At 50.5% G+C, this 21792-nt stretch overlaps 1 protein-coding gene across 1 annotated transcript in view; it reads left to right on the top strand.

Moving 5' to 3' along the window:
- The window catches only part of LOC144279949 (IgGFc-binding protein-like), a 141026-nt gene extending 122206 nt beyond the window's left edge, over positions 1-18820 (top strand). The window contains exons 55-66 of the mRNA XM_077841654.1: positions 852-1051; positions 1449-1590; positions 2162-2493; positions 3802-4375; positions 5936-6534; positions 8385-8946; positions 9701-10296; positions 10421-10991; positions 12694-12893; positions 16160-16540; positions 18006-18292; positions 18811-18820. Coding sequence (XP_077697780.1) covers positions 852-1051; positions 1449-1590; positions 2162-2493; positions 3802-4375; positions 5936-6534; positions 8385-8946; positions 9701-10296; positions 10421-10991; positions 12694-12893; positions 16160-16540; positions 18006-18292; positions 18811-18820 — 4454 coding nt within the window. The remainder of the gene's footprint in view (positions 1-851; positions 1052-1448; positions 1591-2161; positions 2494-3801; positions 4376-5935; positions 6535-8384; positions 8947-9700; positions 10297-10420; positions 10992-12693; positions 12894-16159; positions 16541-18005; positions 18293-18810) is intronic.
- Positions 18821-21792: the final 2972 nt, after the last annotated feature.

The raw sequence follows: 21792 nt of genomic DNA, 5'->3' as shown, positions 1-21792 counted from the left end.
GAGCGATTCTAGGTATCTGATTCCAGGCCTCTGGGCTTCTTGAGAGACTCCTTTGGGTGGGAACCAACAAGGTCATATTCCCTTATAAAGGTGATCTGGTCCTCTCGTCCCTGTCAGGTTCTCCTCTCCTTCATGTCTGTCCCTCTGAGCCTGAGGTGGGCAAACTACAACCCGTGGGCCACACCCGGCCCACTGGACCCTCCTGCCCGGCCCCTGAGCTCCTGGCCCGGGAGGCTTGCCCGGCGCCATGCTCTGGGAGGCAGGGCGGTGAGCTCCTGGGGCAGCGTAGCTGCGGAGCCCGGCCTGACCCGGTCTCTGTGCTGCGCTGTGTGTGGGGGGCTCCAGCCGGGCTGCGCTGTGTGTGTCTGAAGCACCGGCAGCCAGGCAGCGTGGTAAGGGGGCAGGGAGCCGGGGGGTTGGATAGTGGGAGGGGAGTTTGAGGTGGTGGTCGGGGGTCGCAGTGTGGATAGGGGTCGGGGCGGTCAGAAGGCGGGGAACAGGGGGGTTGAATGGGTGCAGGGGTCTCAGGGGGAGGAAGTCATGAAGGAGAGGGGGTTGGATGGGGCGGCAGGAGTCAGTCAGGGACGGGGGATCTGGGGACAGTCAGGGGATAGGAAGAAGGGGTGGTTGGATGGGGCAGGAGTCCAGGGTGGGAGGGGGCTGTCAGGGGACCAGAAGCAGGGGGGCGTGGATAGCGGGTGGCGGCCGGGCCACGCCCCCCTCCCCTAACCAGCCCTCCATACAATTTCCAAAACCCGATGCCGCCCTCAGGCCAAAAAGTTTGCCCGGCCCTGCTCTAAGTTGTGGGCTGAGATCTCTCCAGCCATCAGTTGCTTCTTTCTCTGCCTTAGCTCTGCGCTGCCCGGCCAACAGTCACTACGAGGTGTGCGCCGACCTCTGCACCACCACCTGTGCCAGGATCACCGACGCCAGGAAGTGCCCAGACACCTGCGCCGAAGGCTGCCAGTGTGACGATGGCTTCCTCTTCGATGGCCAGGGCTGCGTGGCTCTGCAGAGCTGTGGGTGCTTCAAGAAGGGGATATATTACCAGGTACCGCCCCCTGCTGGGGTGTTAACTCCTATCCAGTCACGTCCTTCACGCCCTGCTCTCATCAGCCATGTTGGATCAGACCATTGTCTGTTGCCAATGGCAATACATGAATCTCTGTTGAAAGGCACTAATGGCACAATCCTGGTTCCATGAACCGTGTCTCTGGCAGGGCGGTGGAGTCTAGTGGTTAGAGCAGGGAGCTGGAAGTCAGGACTCCTCGGTTCTCTCCCCAGCTCCAGGAAGGCAGTCGTGCCAAGTGGAGTAGAGCGGCTGCGGACTGGGAGATAAGACACTCGGTTCTAGTCCCAGATATGGCCTCCCTGTAAATGAACATCTCCGCACTGAAAAACTACCTTTCCCCGGGCTACATTGTGTTCTTTTCCCTTTTTTCAAACAGCCTAATGAGACGGTTCTGACCAACAAGTGCCAGCAAAGCTGCACCTGCACTCCTGCCCAAGGGGTGACCTGCGAAGCCCACAGCTGCACCAGGGATGAAACCTGTCAGATCAGAGATGGAGTCATGCAATGCATCAACAGAGGTGAAAGAGAGTGCAAGAGTTAAACAAGAAGAGAGGTGAACGTAGAGATAGAGAGTCCTTACAGCAGACTCAGTGGAGTCAGGACAGCTGAGGAGCTGGCGCAGAGTAGAGTTTCCATCCTTAGATCTAGGAAGCGAGTGGGGACTAGTGGTTAGAGCCGGGGGGGTTTGTGAGCCTGGACTCCTGGGTTCTATTCACAGCTCTGGGAGGGGTGGGGGTAGGTTACATGGTGGGTTCTCTGGGTTGGAGCCGATGGGCTGGGAGGCAGGCTATGTCAAATCAAGTAATTGATTCTCTCCTGGGCTTTGGACCAGGCACTTGATTGTCAAGAGGTAAAGAAAAGTATCCTCTGGGCCTGCCGCTTTGGTCAAAGGTTGAGGTCCTTACTTGACCTATTTACTTAATCCCTACTCAGGGAGAGCTTTTACAGGAAACCATCTCCCGTTGACTCCTCTCTGGTTGGCCCCTCTTCCGAATGGCTTTGGGTGGGTAACTGGGCCTGTGCTGAACCGAGCTCCCCTGCCCCCCTAGCCCTCACTCTCACGGATTGCTGGGATTTCTCTCCTTTCAGATCCCTGCAAAGTCCTGACGTGTCGGGCCAAGGAGACGTGCAAGGTCCAGAACGGCCGTGCGATGTGCATTCCCAACTTCATTGGAACCTGCTGGGGCTGGGGGGACCCGCACTATCACACCTTCGACGGGCTGAACTTCAACTTCCAGGGCACCTGCACCTACACCCTGGCCAAGTACTGCGGGAGTGACAACACCCTGGTGCCCTTCACCATCGATGAGAAGAACGACAACAGGGGAGGCAACCAGGCTGTCTCCTACGTGCGCCTGACCAACATCTACGTCTATGGCTACAACATCTCCATCTACAAGAAGGAAGTTGGGAAAATCAGAGTGAGTACAAAAGTGCAAAAATGATTGGAGAGCTTACATTTGGAATAAAAATATCTCCCTATGGGTACATCCATACCCATACACATCTACCTATCCATCCATCCATCCGCATACCCATCTGTCTATATCTCTGTCTATCCTTCCCCATACATATGCATCCATCTTACCATCCAGGCCAAGACAAATCTGTCAATCCATCTGTCAGGATACACATCTATCCGTCCCTCTGTTTGTCCCCATATAGATCTCTCTTTCTCTCCACCCAGCCCATACACATCAATCCGTCTCTTAATCTATCACCATACACATCTGCTTTTTCTCCATCGATCTATCCCACCATCCCCATACACAGCTATCTATCTCTCTGTGCTGGTTGAAGACCAATTTTCTTTTGGAAAATGTCAACATCTCTTTTCTTCCATTCATACAAATGGGCCAGTACTTTTGTTTGTTTCTTTTTCAAGAATTTCTGCTGAATCAGGTCCTTTGTTTTGAAATAGGTATCTTTTTTTAAAAAAAGAAATGATATTTAGAAATTTTAAAATAGAAATTTTTCCAGATTATCAGAAAGAAAATCCCCTTTTTGTGATCTCAAAGTGGCCATGAAAAGAAACAAGATCGAAAATGACAACATTCCAAAAGAAGAACAGAATAAGCGAGAAATGAACCGATTTAAAATTATCTGCTCCGGGCCCCTGGGCCCTCCCAATTCACCTGGGCAATCTTGCCTCCATGGACCACATAGGATTCCCCAGTCAGCCTAGGTCACCCAGAACTCTTGTTCTACCAGTCTCCCCATGTCGCGGGATCCCTCCAGGCCACACAGGATAAACAGTTCCTGTCTTCCTTCCACAACTCTCTCTCTCTCTCTCTCTAGCTCTTTGGTTTTGTACTGCCGTCCATCACCATAGGAGCCAACCATCCTCTACATAACATGTATTGACCAGAGTAAAGTCTCTGCTCCAATCCATGGAGCTTCTGGCTTTTCTCCTCTTTTTGGGGTAGAAAAATCTCCACTTGCAGTAGGATTTTGTGGTGAGTTGGGCGGGTTTCAAGCTGTGAATATCATTGCTTCGTTCTTGTCGGGAAGCTTTATTAAAGGGGAGTCCAGGTCACACTCTGGATTTATCTAATCTGCACTGGGAATTCATTCCACAGCCAGATCCCCTGCACAGAGAACATCTGATCTCTGAGGACTCAAGTGCTTAATTGGGGCTTTCTAATCTTTCTTGTCCCAGAGGAGCAGAACTCTTGGAAGAGGTGAGATGAAAAGAGAAATAACCGTTGGTTCTTTCCTCCTATCTCTAGATCAATGACGTGACCACCAGCTTGCCGGTGACCCTGGAAGACGGTAAAATCAAGCTCTACCAGAGCGGTCTCAGTGCTATCCTGCGGACAGACTTTGGTCTGCAGGTGTCGTATGACTGGAATTGGCACCTGATCATCACCCTCCCCAGCAGCTATTATGGGGCCATGGGCGGCCTTTGTGGGAACTTCAACCAAAAGCGTGGAGATGAGATGACGTCACCCAACGGCACCCGAGTCTCTTCCATCGTGGAGTGGGCCAGGAGCTGGAAAGTCAAAGACCGGGACCCCTTCTGCTGGGACGATTGCAAAGGGACATGCCCGACGTGCGATAAGAGCAAGCAGAAGATCTACGGGGGCGACGAATATTGTGGTTTGATCAGCAAAAGACCAGGAGGGCCCTTCAGAGAGTGTCACTCCAAAGTGAGCCCCCAGGACATTTTTGACAGCTGCATCTACGACGTGTGTCTGAACGGGGGAGCCAAGAACATCCTGTGCCAGGCGCTGGAGGCGTATGCAGCCATCTGCAAGAAACAGGGCATCACCGTCTATGACTGGAGGACACCGTCCGGCTGCGGTGAGCTCGGTGGTTTGTTTTTTTTATTGACTAAAAGCAGCAATTAGACTAGAGTTACTGAGTAACAGCCGTGTTAGTCTGTATTCGCAAAAAGAAAAGGAGGACTTGTGGCACCTTAGAGACTAACCAATTTATTTGAGCATGAGCTTTCGTGAGCTACAGCTCACTTCATCGGATGCATCCGATGAAGTGAGCTGTAGCTCACGAAAGCTCATGCTCAAATAAATTGGTTAGTCTCTAAGGTGCCACAAGTCCTCCTTTTCTTTTTACTAGAGTTACTGTGCTGCTTGAGGAGATGGCCAGTGGGCGGAGTGTCAGGGCAGACACCAGGCCTAGATCCTGCACCTTGGCAACTAGACACCATGGGGATGTGGGCTTGAGAAGCCCCTATAAGAGACTAGCTAGATTGAGAATCGATGGACACATGGTTTTCATAGATTGGATTAGATGAGAGAAAGGAAGAGTCTCCAAATATCGTTAGGAGGATGGATTAGATGAATAGGGAGATTAAACAGGTTTAATAGATTGGTAGATGGATTAGATGGATTGGGTGATTAAATAGATTCACTGGAGGATACGTGGATAAAATGGATGGAGAGATTAAATGGGTGTAATAGACGGGTAGGTGGGTTCGATGGATAGAGAGATAAAGAGATTTAATGGATGGATAAATGGATTAGGTGCACGGGGAGATAAAGTCAATTAGAGGTAAAGATTGGTCGATTGGATGCTGAGCCAGAGGGACGGCTGGCTAAACGGGGGGGAGGGATAGCTCAGTGGTTTGAGCATTGGCCTGCTAAACCCTGGGTTGTGAGTTCAATCCTTGAGGGGGCCATTTCGGGGGCAAAACTTGGGGGATTGATCCTGCTTTGAGCAGGGGGTTGGATTAGATGACCTCCTGAGGTTCCTTCCAAGCTTGATATTCTATGATTCCATGATTAGGTTCTAGATTAGACAGATATAGATACTCCTGGATGTACACGTCAATTAGATGGAGGCAACGACAAAGATTTATTACAATCTAATGTAAAGAAAATCTCACTTCCGCACTTCAAAGAAGGGGTGTTCAGCATTGTGTAAGAGGGATGTAAGTGAAGAATAGAAAAGCGGGATGGATTTGGTGGGTGAAGTGCCTGGAAGAGAGGGATGGATCAGAAAGCGATGGAAAGATGGACCCATCCGAAATACTACCTGAAAATACAGGGTCCCAACCCAGTAGGATCTCCTGAGTCTTTCCACTTCCGCGGGACGTGTGCTGAGTCTGAGGTCATCTGGCGTGGGCGGGGCTCCAGAGGAGGCCTTGACAAGTGAGGTCTCATCTGCTCTGGGTGAACTTTGCAGATTTTCTTGGATTTTCTCTACAAAGAGAGCATTTCCCTGCTCTCCCATCTAGCAAACTCCTTTGCCCAACAGGGTTGTTCCCTGTGCTGTACTCCAGAGGTGGCCTTAGTGTGGCTGCTTGTACATCGGGCCTGTGATATAGAGGAAGCCGCATGTAAGCGGGTGTTTTTAGTTCATTTCCTGTGATGTTAAATCTCCCCCTCTCTGACCCCCTCCCAGTCCTGCCCTGCCCTGAGAACAGCCACTACGAGGCCTGTGGGAACGCCTGCCCGGCCAGCTGCTCCGACCAAACCGCCAACTCCTCCTGCCTGGAGCCCTGCGTGGAGACCTGCCAGTGTGACAACGGTTACGTCCTGAGTGCCGGCCAGTGTGTCCCCGTGGAGAGCTGTGGCTGTGACTACAATGGCCGCTACTACAAACCCAACGAGGAGTTCTGGGCCGATGAGAACTGCCTCTCTCGGTGCAGATGTGATCCCAGCTTGGGCATGGTGCTTTGCCAGGAGACCGGCTGCAAGGCCAGCGAGAGATGCGCCGTGATCAACGGGGTCCGTGGCTGCTCCCCAATCAGCTACTCCACCTGCACGGCCTCCGGAGACCCTCACTACACCACCTTTGACGGGAAAAAGTACGATTTCATGGGCACCTGCATCTACCTTCTGGCTGGGGTCTGCTCCGAGGACCCCACGCTCACCCCATTCAACATCAAGGTGGAGAATAACAACCGCGGCAGCAAGGCCGTGTCCTACACCAAAGTGGTGACCTTGGAGGTCTACGGTAGAAACATCACTGTCAGCCAGCAATATCCCCGCAAGATCAAGGTAGGGACGGAGAGCCACAGGACTACAGTCAACAGTGTGCCCTTGTTGCCAAGAAGGTCAATGGCACTTTGGGATGTATAAGTAGGGGCATTGCCAGCAGATCGAGGGATGTGATCGTTCCCCTCTATTCGATATTGCTGAGGCCTCATCTGGAGTACTAGTGTCCAGTTTTGGGCCCCACACTAGAAGAAGGATGTGGAAAAATTGGAAAACGTCCAGTGGAGGGCAAGAAAAATGATTAGGGGACTGGAACACATGACTTATGAGGAGAGGCTGAGGGAACTGGGATTGTTTAGTCCGCGGAAGAGAAGAATGAGGGGGGATTTGATAGCTGCTTTCAACTACCTGAAAGGGGGTTCCAAAGAGGATGGATCTAGACTGTTCTCAGTGGTAGCAGATGACAGAATGAGGAGTAATGGTCTCAAGTTGCAGTGAGGGAGGTTTAGGTTGGCTATTAGGAAAAACTTTTTCACTAGGAGTGTTGTGAAACACTGGAATGCGTTACCTCGGGAGGTGGTGGAATCTCCTTCCTTCGAAGATTTTAAGGTCAGGCTTGACAAAGCCCTGGCTGGGATGATTTAGTTGGGGATTGGTCCTGCTTTGAGCAGGGGCTCGGACTAGATGACCTCCTGAGGTCCCTTCCAACCCTGATATTCTATGATTCTATGACTTCTCGGGGAGCTGTGAGCAGGAACTCTTGCTGTTGATGATACATTACCCATTATTTCTCTCCCCGTTTCAGAAATGAGACCTGCGTCCATTGTACACTGAGCTGGTGGTGGGTGTGTGGGAAGGAACTGAGTGCCTCTTTGTGAATATATAGGGCAGGATTTTCTCCTCTCCATCAGGGCCGTTTTGCCACTGTAACTGCTGTGCATTCAACTGACTCACTCATTTAGCTGGGGATCGGGTCACATTCCCTCCACAGGAGCTATGCCCAATTCCCACCAGCTGGGGATCTGGCCCCATTGACTCCAGGGGAGTCAACACCCTAAAAGCTTCCTCCACTAAAGTACTTGATCCTGACTTCTGTTGCGCGAAGGCCCTTTCCAGCTATCTGACAGCAGAAAGTTGGGAGTCAACTGCATTTGCACTGCCCAAGGGGTGTGAGAGAGTCTTAGGGCTGTTTCCAAATAAACTGCTAATGTGGCACAATGGACTTGCCGTAGCTGCGGCGCTTCAGTGAAGAGGCTGCCAATGCCAATGGCAGGAGGTCTCCCATTGGTGTAGGTAAGACACCTTCACAAGAGGCACTCGCTAGGTTGACAGGAGAATTCTCCCGTTGACCTGGCAACGTCTACACCAGGGGTCAGGTCAGTTTAACTGCGTGGGTCAGGGGTGTGGAGTTTTCACACCCCGGAGCGATAGTGATACTGCCCTAATTTACTAGTGTAGAGCAGGCCTTCGTGTAATTGGGAATTCAGACCATCCCCAAGACGTGTGTTCCAGATAGACAGGCTCTTTGTGAACCTGTCCTGCAAAGCTGCTCTCATCGCTAGACCCCACTCCCTGACCAGAGCTGGGGTTAGAACCCAAGAGTCCTAGCTCCCAGCCACCGCGCTCCAACCACTGCCTTCCCAGAGTTGAGGATAGGAGCCAGGAATCCTGATTCCCATCCCCCTCTGCTGTAACCCACCAGATCTCACTCCTCTCCCGGAACGGGGGACAGAACTCAGGAGTCCTGGCTCCCAGCCTCCCCTGCTCAAAGCTACTAGGCCCCACCCCATTTCTTCCCTTCCCTTCGCCACCCCTCCCTGAGCCAGGAATAAAACCCAGGAGTCCTGGGTCCCCACCTTCTGCCTGCAGTATTCATTGAAAATTAACCCCTGGCCCTGCCGCATCTGTTCCAGGTGGACGGAGTCTTTGTGGCCCTGCCTTTCTACCATGAGGAGAAGCTACAGGCTTACGTCAGCGGAGCCCAAGTCCTCATCAAGACCGCCTTCGCGCTGAGGGTGACCTTCGACGGGAGCCTGGTCCGGGTCACTGTGCCCAACACCTACGCCAACGCCCTCTGCGGCCTGTGCGGTGACAACAACCAAACTGCCAGTGACGACCTGACCATGAGAGACGGGAGACGGGCAGCCAACGCCGTCCAGTTCGCAGAGAGCTGGAAGGTGGGGGAGGTCCCGGGCTGCTCAGACAGCTGCACCGGGAAGTGCCTGGTCTGCAGTGAGGCTCAGAGGCAACCCTACAAGGGAGATCGGTACTGCGGGGTCATCACCAGAGGGGACGGACCGTTCAGAGAGTGCCACGGAGTCATCGACCCAGCCCCTTTCTTCGACGACTGCGTCTTTGACACCTGCCAGTACAAGGGTCTCCGGGATGCTCTCTGCAGTGCCATCAGTTCCTACGTGACGGCCTGCCAGGCCAGGGGCATCCGGATGGGGCAGTGGAGATCGGCCTCTTTCTGCAGTGAGTGTTGCTAATTGAATGTAATTTATGAACTGGCTATTGTGCATGTGCAGCGCCCTCCTCAGGGTCGGCTCAGAACAGCTCAGCCGTGTGTCAATGGCTCTATAGAGTTATCATCTTGCAGTCATTTTCCTCCAGTGTCATGGACAGCAAGGGTCACCTCCTCGGCTGTGCTTTATGGTGTAGTAACGTAATCCTGTCCCCTTGCCAGCACCTTTCTCCCAGGGGTTGGAAACACTTTGCAAACACAATTCATCCTTCCCATCCAGGTGCAGGAAAACGGAGGCAGAGAGAACTAAAGTGATTTGCTCAAAGTGACACGAGAAGCCAGTAGCAGAACCCAGGAGTACTGACTCCCAGTCCTCCGTCACTAAACAATACACAGCAGCCCACTGCCAGAATTTGGGATTCAACTTGGAACACATCCCTTTGTCTGCAACTTTTACCACTAGACCAAACGCCCCTCCAAGTGTCAGAAAGAAAACCCAGGAATCCTGGCTCCCAGTCCGCACTGCTTTAACTCTCTTGATCTGACCGCCCTTCCACATCTGGGATACAACCCAGGAGTCCTGACTCCCAGCCCCTCCACTCTCCTCCCAGAAATAGGAATAGAACCCAAGAGTCCTGGCTCCCAACCCCCCAGAACAATCCTATTGTAAGTGATATGAATAGACAGAGATTTCTGTCCACTTACCTGCACATTTCTTCTTTCTCTCACCCGCATCTGCACGTTCCCTCTGATCTTCTCCTGCAGGCCCCACCTGCCCCCGTAACTCCCACTACGAGCTCTGTGGGAGCGGCTGCCCTGCCACCTGCCACGGGCTCTCGGCGCCGGACGGCTGTGACGCTCCCTGTGCCGAAGGGTGTTTCTGCGACGCCGGGTTCCTCCTGAGCGGAGACCGGTGCGTCCCCGTCGCGCAGTGCGGCTGTGTGCACCAGGGCACGTACTACAGGAAGGGAGAGGTGTTCTACGCCAGCGCCTCCTGCCGGGAGCGGTGCCGGTGCCAAGACAACGGGATCGTTGAGTGCCAGGAGGCCTCCTGTGGAGTCAGCGAGCAGTGCAGGGTGGAGAACGGAGTCCTGGGCTGCCACGCCACGGGCTGCGGCAAATGTGTAGCATCTGGTGACCCTCACTATCTGACCTTTGATGGACGGGCCTTTGATTTCCAGGGCACTTGCACTTACAGCTTAGCCAGAGTCTGCAGCAGTGACGCTGGGCTGGCAAACTTCTCCGTGGTGGTAGAAAATGAGAGCTACGGTAATGGCCAAGTGTCAGTGGCACGGATGGTGGTGGTCTCTGTGCATGGTTACACCATCACCATGGAGAGGGGAAGGAAGTGGAAAGTCACGGTAAGTCCCTGTTTGAGATTACTCTCGTTGTAGCCTAGAGTGATGTGTGTGTGTGCGTGTGTAACCAGGACACAGCTGCTGAATCCCCACTACTGACGGGTGAATTTCCCTCTCATTGGCACAGGTGGACGGGGAGCTCTACACTCTCCCACTGTCTATGGACGATGGGAAACTTCAGATCAACCAGGAGGGGAACAACCTCATTGTCCGATCTGCCTCTGGCCTCCAAGTCCTTTATGACACCTCCTATTATGTCCTAGTCTTCATCCCCAGCTCCTACAAGGGACACGTGTGTGGCTTGTGCGGCAACTTCAACGGCGACAAGAACGACGACTTCCTGCTGCCCGGTGGGAAGAGCGCCCAGAACGCGGATGAGTTTGGGGCCTCCTGGAAGGTGCCCGTTGATGGTGCCACGTGCGCCGATGGCTGTGGTGAGAGGTGCCCAGTCTGCGATGCAGCCAAGACAGCGCCGTACCAGGTCGAGAGCTCCTGTGGGCTGATCAGAGCCACCTCGGGTCCCTTCAGAGACTGTCACTCGCTGGTCAGCCCCGCCGAGTACTTCAACCATTGTCTCTATGACATGTGTGCTGCCAATGGGGCGGGAGACACCCTCTGCCAGAGCCTCCAGGCCTACGCGGCCGCGTGCCAGGCAGCTGGGGCCAAAATCAGAGCCTGGAGAACGGCCTCCTTCTGCCGTAAGTCAACAGAACAATCTACAGCCTGCTCTTATCTTCAGCTGTATTTGAAGTTAGTGATATGGTGTCACAATCTCTCTGCCCGTCAGATACCTCTGCGAGGGGTCAGTAGCTGGTGGGTTGCATGCTGCAAGGGACGGGGTGGAGCATAGCTGCAGTGCGGTAGCTATGTAGCAGTGGCTACTGTAGTGCAGATATAGGCTCAGTACTCGACAGTCTCCCCTCGAATCAGTGCTGACCCCGGTGCCGCAGAGCAGTGCTAGGAAGGGCTGCCGTTGGAATGATTGAGCAGAAGGCACTCTTCCACGGGAGTCAATGTTTGCCCCCATACTCCATCGCTGGGCGAGAGGGGCCGTGCCGTTGGGGGGCGGGGGGTACAGCATACCGGTCAGTCTCCAGCATGCAGTCAGAAAAATGACTCTCCTAGTGGTCAGATGAGCTCTAGACCAGAAAATGGCCCCAGGATGAGATGTTTCACATCAATCTTTTTTTCACCAAAAATGCGTCTTTAGATTGACTGACTGAAACGTTTGGAGAATTTCTGTCAAATTTGCTGAATTCTTATGGTTAAAAAAAGTTCTGGAAAAACTGAAATGATCTGATTTTTTTTTATTTGAAATGACTTTTTAAATTTTACTCTGATTGTTAAAGGTTAAAAGAACCCTGAAAAAGAAAAAGAAATAAATATCCTTATGTTTCGATTTCAACACAGCCAGAGAACAAACAATGACTATAGGGGAGCGACTCACAGATTGTTTTGTTCAGAGGCTGAGCTGGACAATCCCTCCCAAAAACCTGTGTTGGCAAAAAACACAGTTCTTACTCTCTGGTTGGGTGCAGCAAATCAGATCCATTTTATTATCTCAAGCAATTGCACAGAGGGAGAGAGTGCACTAGGACACAGGGTTTCCCCCACCTAGGCAGGTCTCTCCCAGATAAACAATTAGAGTAAGTATTTATACCTTTATTACAGACAATAATAAGTAACAACTGCATATTGTTTAGACATATTCCTTCATGATATCTTATTTTTCTTACCATTTCTCTTATAGTCAGCATTCTAGACTTATCTAATACAAGGTCACGACAGCCTCTTTCACAGTTCTTTTCCACTCGCTTCGCACTATCCCCGCTTCTACAAATCTCGCGTTATTAAAGCTAAAGATAGCCTGACTCCTGCTCATTTCAGAGGCCTGCATCCAAATTCCCTTTATCTACTTCCACACCTGGGTTGACTGGAACTGAAACCATTTTTTTTCTAATGTTTTCTTTTCACTGGAAAACTTGACGAAAAAGAATAATTTTCAATTGACCAAAATATTTTGGGTTGACTTGAAACAATTTTTTGGCCAAGTTTTTCGTTTCAGCTCCACCATTTTGGTATGGCTTTCACGTGAGTGTGTGTGTGTGTGTGTGTGTGTGTGTGATTTTGTTTTTAATTGGCCAAATTTGGAGACAAAATTCTGTTTTGAAATGAAAAGTTGGAAAAAAAATCCCATCTTAACTATAAAAAAAACCAACATGCTTTTTCCATCTGAAAATATTCATTGAATTTGACCCAAATGAAAAATGCATTTTTCTGCAGAAATTCTGCCTCACCCAAACATTTTGCCTAGCTCTGTTATTCGCACAGGTCTAATAACTATGCCCATGGTGGAATCAGTTTTTCATCCCTCATTATCCTTTACTTCTCTCTCTCCAGCTTTCACCTGCCCGGCCAACAGCCACTACGAGCTGTGCACTAGATCTTGCGATTTCACCTGCGCTGGCTTGTTCTCCCCTGCCCAGTGCACTGCAAAATGCTTTGAAGGCTGCCAGTGTGAAGCCGGCTACGCATTCAATGGGGAAACGTGCACGTCTATGGAAGGATGCGGCTGCGTGCACGACGGACGCTACATCAAGGTGGGTGCTGGGATATGAGTCGGCTGTCGTCTTGGATGCTGTCATTTTGCATCGGATGCCCTTGTAGGTGTGGGATTGTCCCAGCTTCCCACTGGGAGTCACAGTGACTGTGTGTCTGTGCTCTTCAGTGCAGTGACACCCAAAACCTACAGCTAGGTCCTGCCTTCAGTCACCCATGTGACTTCTGCTGCAGTCAGCAGCATTTGGTTAGATGAGCATCCAAACACCTGCCCTGTGTGATCCATGCACGTGGAACTGAAACTATGCCATGAACTAGGGATTCATCACAGGAAAACCAAGGGATTGGATGGAAAATGGGATATGGAGCCCTTCCCCACTAGAGGGCGCCGGCTCTGATCCGGCCCAGCATGGGACACTGGCTGGCTTAAGGGGGGTAGGGAATGGGACATACTGCCTTTCCCCTCTAGGGGGCTGCAGGTCTAATCCTGACCCCAGTTAGGGTAAGTGGCTGGCTTGGAGAATGGGGAATGGGATAGAGGTCCTTTCCTGTCTAGAAAGTTCATGAACTTATCATGTTCCATCTTCAACCCAGTCAGGTTCCTTGCTCCCATTCCTCCTGGTGGGTGGCCATTCCAGAACCTCCCTCCTCCTATGGTTGGCAACTTTTGTCTGATTTCCAGCCTTAATTGAGTCATGTCCCTTTGTCTCTGTTGAAATCACAGGTAAAGAAAGAGTGTTAGCCTGCTGAGTGAACTTGGGCAAGACACTACCCCTCTTTGTGCCTCAGTTTCCCCATCTTAGAACAATACTGATCTCCTTTGTAAAGCACTTTGAGGTGCACTGATGCAAAGAGGTATAGAAGAGCTGGGTGGTGTTGTTATTATTACTGCCCATTTCTTATCAAAGGCAACAGTTGCAGGGTAATTGGAGCACTGGGCTAGGAATTAAACTTGCGTTCAGTTCCTGGCTCTGCAATGATCTCGGAGAAATCATGTCACCTCTTTGGCCACAGTTTCCCCTCTCCCCCTTGTAAACTCTTTGGGGTTCTCTGCTCTCCAGTTGAGGTTTGGTCCCCTGGGGGACGTCTTCACTGCAGAGTAAACTCAGGCGCTTCCCTGAATGTTGTCCCTTCCCCTCACCCCTATCCACCCAAACTTCTCAGAAAAGCGAACAGAATGTTAGAAGCCATTAGGAAAGGGATAGATGGTAAGACAGAAAATATAATTATGCCACTATATCAAGTCCTGGTATGCCCACAACTGGAATACTGAGGGCAGTTCTGGTTGCCCCATCTCAAAAAAGATATTAGAATTGAAAAAGGTGCAGTGAAGGGCAACAAAAATGGTTAGTGGGATGGAACAGCTTCTACACAAAGATGAAAAAGACTGAGGCTGTTCGTTTTAGAAAAGAGACGGCTATGGGGGGATGTGATCGAGAGCTATACAAGCTGGAGTGGAGTGGAGAAAGTGACTAGGGAAGTGTTATTTACCCCTTCACGTAACACAAGGACCAGGGTCACCTGATGAAATTACTAGGCAGCAGGTTTAAAACTAACAAAAGGAAGCACTTCACACAACACACAGTCAACCTGTGGAAGTCGTTGCCAGTGGATGCTGTGAAGGCCAAAACTATAACTGGATTCAAAAAAGAGTTAGATAAATTCATGAAGGATAGGGCCATCTGTGGCTATTAGCCAAGATTATCAGGGTCCCAACCCCATGCTCCGGGTGTCCCTAAACCTCTGACTGCCAGAAGCTGGGAGTGGATGACAGGGGATGGATCACTCACTAATTGCCCTGTTCTGTTCATTCTCTCTCAAGCATCTGGCACTGGTCACTGCCAGAGACAGGATATTGGGCTAGGTGGACATTGGTCTGACCCACTATGGCCATTCTGATTTTCTCACCTGGAGTTCAGTGGTTCTTTCAGCCTAGGCTGGCTGGCCTAACCGGTGGGTGGGAGCGAGGATGGGGTTGGACCCCCAGTGCTGTTTACACTCAGACTGGTAACAGCCACTTTGCCATGAGGACATAGGCTAAATCACTGATAGCCCTCCTGTGCCCAGAAGGACAGACACCTTCTCCCACAATTCACTGGGGAAAAATTCCTGTGTCATGGATTCACAGGGGCTGGTCTATGCTCCAGCCTGTAACTAGTCCCTTTAGTGTGCTGGGCCCCAAGGACCCACACAGCTCCACAGGGACAGGCTCATGGCCCCATGAGTCCTCAACTGGCGTTCTGGGTACCAGTGATCCCTTGTCTCTCCATGGCTCCCTGCAGCGAGTCCAGCCAAGCTGTATTCCTGTGGGAGTTTTTGTTCCTACCTCTTCAGGGTGCAAAGCCCTCAGTGAGATTTTGCAGTGACACCAGGCCATCTTTTCAAGGTAACAGCTTGTTAGTCCCCTGGCTACAGCATCTGAAAGGCCTTGGGTTAGCCCAGAGAAGCAAAGGTCACGGCAGAGTTCAGACTGGCTAATGCCTGGGCTCCCTTGAGCCATGCTGCTGGAGGAACCATGTTGCTTCCTCTCTTTGTCTCTCTCCCTTTGTCTCCGTCTCAGGAGAGAGCCCCTGTGAGCTAAGCTCTGCACCCAGCCACCTGTCACCTTTCCCCTTCATTCTCCTGCTCAGACATTTGCTCTGCTTCATTGCAGCTAAATTCCTGTCTCTTGGTAGTTGGTAAGAGCAGGTGAATGTCCCAGCCTTTGGGGTTTCCATTGTCTCTTCCAGACCCTCCATTCACATGCCTAGACTTTATTCTATTTGTTATTGACTCTGGCCTCCAACCAGGTGGCTACATGAGTCCAACACCTCACCCCTTCCCTTTACACTCAGTGCACAGCAGTACAAAGCACTGAGGGAAACTGAGGCGCATGTAGATCTGATAAAGTATTACCAAAATTCCCAAATTTGGCACACCTAGAGCACACAGGGTGGAGCTCAGCATCGGGGGGACACAGCATCGGGGGGACACTGGGGTAGGGTTTTGTAGTGTGGCTGCTCACTCCTGGTCGAGGCTACCCCAGAGGAAGAAAGATCTCCCAAGATAACTCTGCAGTAAAGACATACCTTTTGGGGCAGGGACTGTGTCTTACTATGTCTATGTACAGCACCCAGCACAACTGGACCCTGGTCTCGGTTGGAGCAGGGAGAATCGCTCACTATTTATTTGTACAGCACCTAGCGCAATGGGACGTCAGCATGCTACTGTAATTTAAATAATGAAAGGGAGCTTTGAGTTGATCCCATCCTGGGAATTTTCTCCTGCTGCTTTCCTGTGACAAAGTTGTTTGGGAATTTCTCTGCAGGCCGGGGAGAGCATCATCTCCGGTGCTTGCTCCGAGAAGTGCACCTGCCAGGCCTCAGGTGGGCTTGTCTGCGAGCCACACAGCTGCCCCGAAAAGGAGATCTGTGCGCTCCAGGACGGGGTGCGCGGCTGCGTGAAGCAGGAAGGCCGGTGCACGCTGCTCCCTGGAGCCCGGCTCACCTCCTTCGACGGCGCTTCTGGAGGAGATCTCCACAGTGGAGCTTACGAGTTGGCCTCTCTCTGCAATGACAGCACCCCCTCCTGGTTCAGGGTGGTGGTGGATGTCAGGGCATGCAGCGATGGGGCAGTGATGGCTGGGACGACTGCCTACATTTTCTTCCAAGATGCTTTCATAGCTGTGAAAAGGAACAAGGAGACCTGGGTAAGAGGGGGCCGCGTTAGAACAGCCTGAGGCAAAGGGGCAGGAGGCTCATTCAGCTGCCACCAAAATGATGAAAAGTCTAAAAATTACAGTGATGTTGATCCGTAACTGAGGCCGATCTGGGCATCTCAAAGATCAAGTCACTCAGCCTCATGAGCCCCCTGTTGACAGGACATGGTGTACAGACTGTGGGGGATGACATGAGTTACGGATAAACAATTATTCAGTAGCAAAGACTGAATTAGAACCCAGGAGTCTGGACTTCCCCCTGTTCTAACCCACTAGAGTCCACTCCCCTTCCAGAGCTGGGGAAGCAATCCAGGAATCCTGACTCCCAGCCACCCCTTCACCCCTGTTGTGTCCCACCTCTGATGCTGGAGGAGAGGCAGGGAACTATTTTAGGAAGGGTCTTTGTGACCCAGTAGGGTCCCTGGGAGAGATCCCTCCTTTCACTGGGGCACCTGGCCATTGAGGGAAAGACCACCCCATCCCGGGGAGCCCTGTCCACTGTGGGGAGCGAGATTGCCCCCATGGGAAAAAGGGAGGAATCCGAGGCAGTATCATGATGTCACATTCGGAACTCAGTAACCTGAAGAAGATGTTTGCAGTGTTGCTGTAGGCATGTTGGTCCCAGGATATTAGAGAGACAAGGTGGACGAGGTGATCGTTTGTACTGGACCAATATCTGTTGGTGGAAGGAACAAGCCTGCAAGCTACACCATTGTGAAGAAGAACTCTGTGTAGTTTGAAAGCTTGTCCCTTCCACCAAGAGTAGTTGGTGCAATAAAAGATATCACCTCACCCACCTTGTGTCTCTCTTAGAATCATAGAATATCAGGGTTGGAAAGGACCTCAGGAGATCATCTAGTCCAACCCCCTGCTCAAAGCAGGACCAATCCCCAATTATTTTTGCTCCAGATCCCTAAATGGCCCCATCAAGGATTGAACTCACAACCCTTGGTTTAGCAGGCCAATGCTCAAACCTCTGAACTATCCCTCCCCCTAGGGTTGTGGTCATTTATTCAAATAAGCGAATTCACCAAATATTCAAATGAGGGAATTAAATCATTTCCATAAAGTCTCTAGAGTTCTTGACTTTTCCCACTAAGAGACACAATTGCTCACAGGTCAATAACACTGAAGGCAGGAGGGACGTTTGCCAATCAAGTTGCCTATGCAAATCAGAGCACCTTCATTGGGTGTTGAGAGAATCGGAACAATTTGCTCTCCAGGGCACTGTTTATTGATTGGCTCCTCCGTCAGTCTTAGTGTTTTCTGCACCTCTCAGTCTAAGTCTATCGCCTTATAATGTGGCCCGAAGACTCTAGTCCCCATTGCCAGTTACTGTGGCCCCTAGACTCTAGATCTTGTTGCCATGTTATGGGGCCGATGGACTGTAGCTCAGTCCCTGCCATTCACCCCCACGTTTCCCAGTTCTCCTCTGGTCTAAGTCTGTGTGTTCCAGGTGAATGGGCGCCCAGTGCGTCTCCCGGCAAAGATCTCCGATGCTGTGTCTGTGCACAAGTCTCAGGGCGGCGTGGCTGTGGTCCAGGCCTCGGGACTGCAGGTTCTGTTCAGTCCCAGTGGAGAGGTGTTGCTGAGAGTCGGCAAGAGCCTGGCTAACAAGCTGTGTGCACCCTGCGGGAACTTCAACGGCAACGTCTCTGATGACCTGCGGCTGCCCAGCGGGGGGGTCGCGGGGGACATCACTGAGGTCATCAATGCCTGGAAGGCCAGAGACTTCTCTGGGTGGTGAGTGGCTCTGCAGATGCCGCCCTTTCCTCTGATCTTTCTTTGATGGACTATAGGTACCTCCCTGGGGAGGAGATTTCTGATAGCAGAGGGCTTCTTAATCTCGCAGACAAAGGCAGAGCAGGTCCCAGGGTCCGGAAGACGATGTTAGAAAGGTTCAGATCAGAAATAAGATGCAACTGTTTCCACAGAGAGAATAATTAACCATTGGAGCACCTCACCCAGGGGTGAGGTAGATTCTCCATCGCTTGCTAGTCTTTATAGCTCAACAGACCAGCCGTCTAAAAGATACACTGCAGTCCAGCCACAAGCTACTGATCATGAAAGCATCCCCTTATACGGCAGCCTAGTGTAGTTCTTTCCACACTGCAGGAAATTCCCTGGCCTGTGTTGACTACATAACCTAATGGTCCCTTCTGGCCTTAAAATCTATGAATTCATTGCAAAGGAATCTTACTGATACATCTTCCCAGTCCTGAAGGAGGCTGACTCACTCCTCTCCTGTTTTTGTCTTCTAGTGATGTCTAAACAAAATCCTGGCTGCTGAAGCATCTTCCCTCCCTGGAGTGGACCCTGCTGCCATCTTAGCTAGGAATTGCTCATAGTGCCATAACTGTAGCCCTCGTGACTTTCTGTGTCCTCTAGGGTATGAAATGAGAAAACGACTTTGTTCTGATTGTCAGTAAAAACAAATAAACCTGCAGATACGATTGTGAAGCAATAAACTCATTTTTGCAAACTTCATCCAGTGATTTTATTATCACAGCCTATTTCTTTCTATCTTAACGTAATTTTCTGACACAGTGGAAGAGAACAAGACAGTCTTTTTGTTCCATGTCTGTACAGAGCCGAGCACAATGGAGTGATGGTCCATGACAAGGACACCCAGATGCAACCACAGTACAAAGAGGTAATAATAATAATAATAATGCATTCTGCTAATAAAACTCATGAGTACGGATGAAGTTCAGCCCAAGAGGTTGAAAAATCTGTTTCTCAAATGGAATGTCTTCATTTGTATTCCCCATGGTAGCTCATATGTCTGTGTAAATCAATAAACTTGGGTGCTACATGGGCCTTGGGGAGAAGAAAGACAACAGATGTGCAGGAGTTAACAAGCTGGCTACATCATTGAGGGCAGAGTTAGAGAGGCTTCAGCAAAGAGCTACAAGGATGTCTGAAGAAGAGGGCCAATAGAGCAAGACTTAAAGAGCTCAATCTTCATCAAAGAGAAGGTTAAGAGATTATTTTACCTCTTTATTTGGCACTGATGGAACCACAGATGGAATACTGTCTCCAGTTCTGGTGTCTACAGTTCAGGAAAGATGTTGATAAATTGGAGAGGGTTCAGAAGAGAGATACGAGAATGATTACAGGAATGGAAAACATGCTTTTATAATGAGAGACTCCAGCAGCTGTCTATTTAGTAGAACAAAGAGAAGATTAAAGGGTGACTTGATCCCAGTCCATAAGTACCTACATGGGGAACAAATATTTAATAATGGACTCTTCAATCTGGCAGAGAAAGGTCCAACGCAATCCAATACCAGGAAGTTGAAGCTAGACAATTTTATACTGGAAATAGAATCATAGATTATCAGGGTTGGAAGGGACCTCAGGAGGTCACCTAGTCCAACCCCCTGCTTAAAGCAGGACCAATCCCCAACTAAATCATCCCAGCCAGGGCTCTGACAAGCCTGACCTTAAAAACCTCAAAGGAAGGAGATTGCACCACCTCCCTAGGTAACGCATTCCAGTGCTTCACCACCCTCCCAGTGAAAAAGTTTTTCCTAATATCCAACCTAAACCTCCAGCCTAAGGTGTAAATTTTTAACAGTGAGAGTAATTAGCCATTGGAACAATTTATCAAGGGTTACGGTGAATTTTCCATCACTGGCAATTTTTAAATCAAGATTGGATGTTTTTCTAACAGATCTGCTCCAGGAATTATTTTGGGGAAGATCTCTGGGCTGTGTTATAGAGGAGGTCAGACAATATGATCACAATGATGTCTTCTATCCTTGAAAGCTATGAAACTAAAAGATGTCTGGACTAGTGCTTGTAAACTAGAGCAGTGTAAATAATGAATGTTTCAGTTTGCTGGCACTTCAGAGAAATAAAAAAAATAATAATTTTGAGTGTTTCTTTCCATTTCTGGTATTTTTAAATATCTGTGTTTGAAGCATGTTTTGAAACAAAAAGTAATTTTAACCCCCAAAATCAAAAATGTTTCATTTAGAAATTGTCAGGGACTCCCAGGTCGTGCCCACTCTTGGCCCCGTGTGGTCCCTGGGGGGAACCCCCTTCAGTGAGACAGCCCATGTCATAAACATACAGATAAGGGTAGCATAAAATTCCTCCTGGGCAGCTGTACTGTATCTTTACCTGTAAGGGGTTAAGAAGCCCAAATAACCTGGTTGGCACCTGACCAAAAGGACCAATAAGGAAAGAAAATACTTCCAAATCTTTCAAACCCTTCTCAGGGGTCCACTCTCTCTCAGGGGTTAAGCCTCTCCACCTCCGGGAACCGCACTTCTCTGAGCCTTAGCATGCCTGTTTCGCACCATGGACCCCCTCAGGGAGTCCCCTCGCTCTGGACCCCTGGGGCCTCCATTCCCAGAGGGAATGATGCCACCCTGATCTCTAGACCGGAGCGACTCTCAGCCAGTGTAACACAGGAGGATCTGAACCCAGCACAGGAAACTCTCAGGGCCCTCAGGTCTGGCTTCCCTCAGCACAGCACATCCAAGACTCCCCTGCATCCAGGTGGGCTCTGCCTGTTCTATCTTTCTAGTTCCGAACCCCTCTGCATGCAAACCATTGGAAAAAACAAGGAAAAAAGAAGAAAACCCCCCACTTCGTCACATCTCTCCCCCTTTCAAGTCTGAACTGAGCGGGGGTCACTTAGCCTCAAGCTAAAACTGCTATAGAACGGGAGATCCAGGATATGCTAAAGATGGGTGTAATCCGCCCCTCTGGCAAGGCATGGACATCGCCAGTGGTTCTAGTTCCCAAACCAGATGGGGAGATACGTTTTTGCATGGACTACCGTAAGCTAAATGCTGTAACTCGCCCAGACAACTATCCAATGCCACGCACAGATGAACTATTAGAGAAACTGGGACAGGCCCAGTTCATCTCTACCTTGGACTTAACCAAGGGGTACTGGCAGGTACCGCCAGATGAATCCTCCAAGGAAAGCTCAGCCTTCACCACACATGTCGGGCTGTATGAATTTAATGTACTCCTTTTCGGGCTGCGGAATGCACCTGCCACCTTCCAAAAACATATAGATGGTCTCCTAGTGGGATTGGGAGAATGTGCAGTCGCCTACCTTGATGATGTGGCCATATTTTCGGATTCCTGGGCAGAACACTTGGAACATCTACAAAAAGTCTTCAAGTGCATAAGGAGGGCAGGACAAACTGTTAGGGCTAAGAAGTGTCAAATAGGCCTAAACAGAGTGACTTGGACACCAGGTGGGTCAAGGAACTATAAAC

Source organism: Eretmochelys imbricata, chromosome 24 (genome assembly GCF_965152235.1).
Source record: "Eretmochelys imbricata isolate rEreImb1 chromosome 24, rEreImb1.hap1, whole genome shotgun sequence".
Lineage (NCBI taxonomy): Eukaryota > Metazoa > Chordata > Testudines > Cheloniidae > Eretmochelys > Eretmochelys imbricata.
Note: the sequence above shows the minus strand (reverse complement) of the source record. Positions and strands in the feature narration are given on the sequence as shown.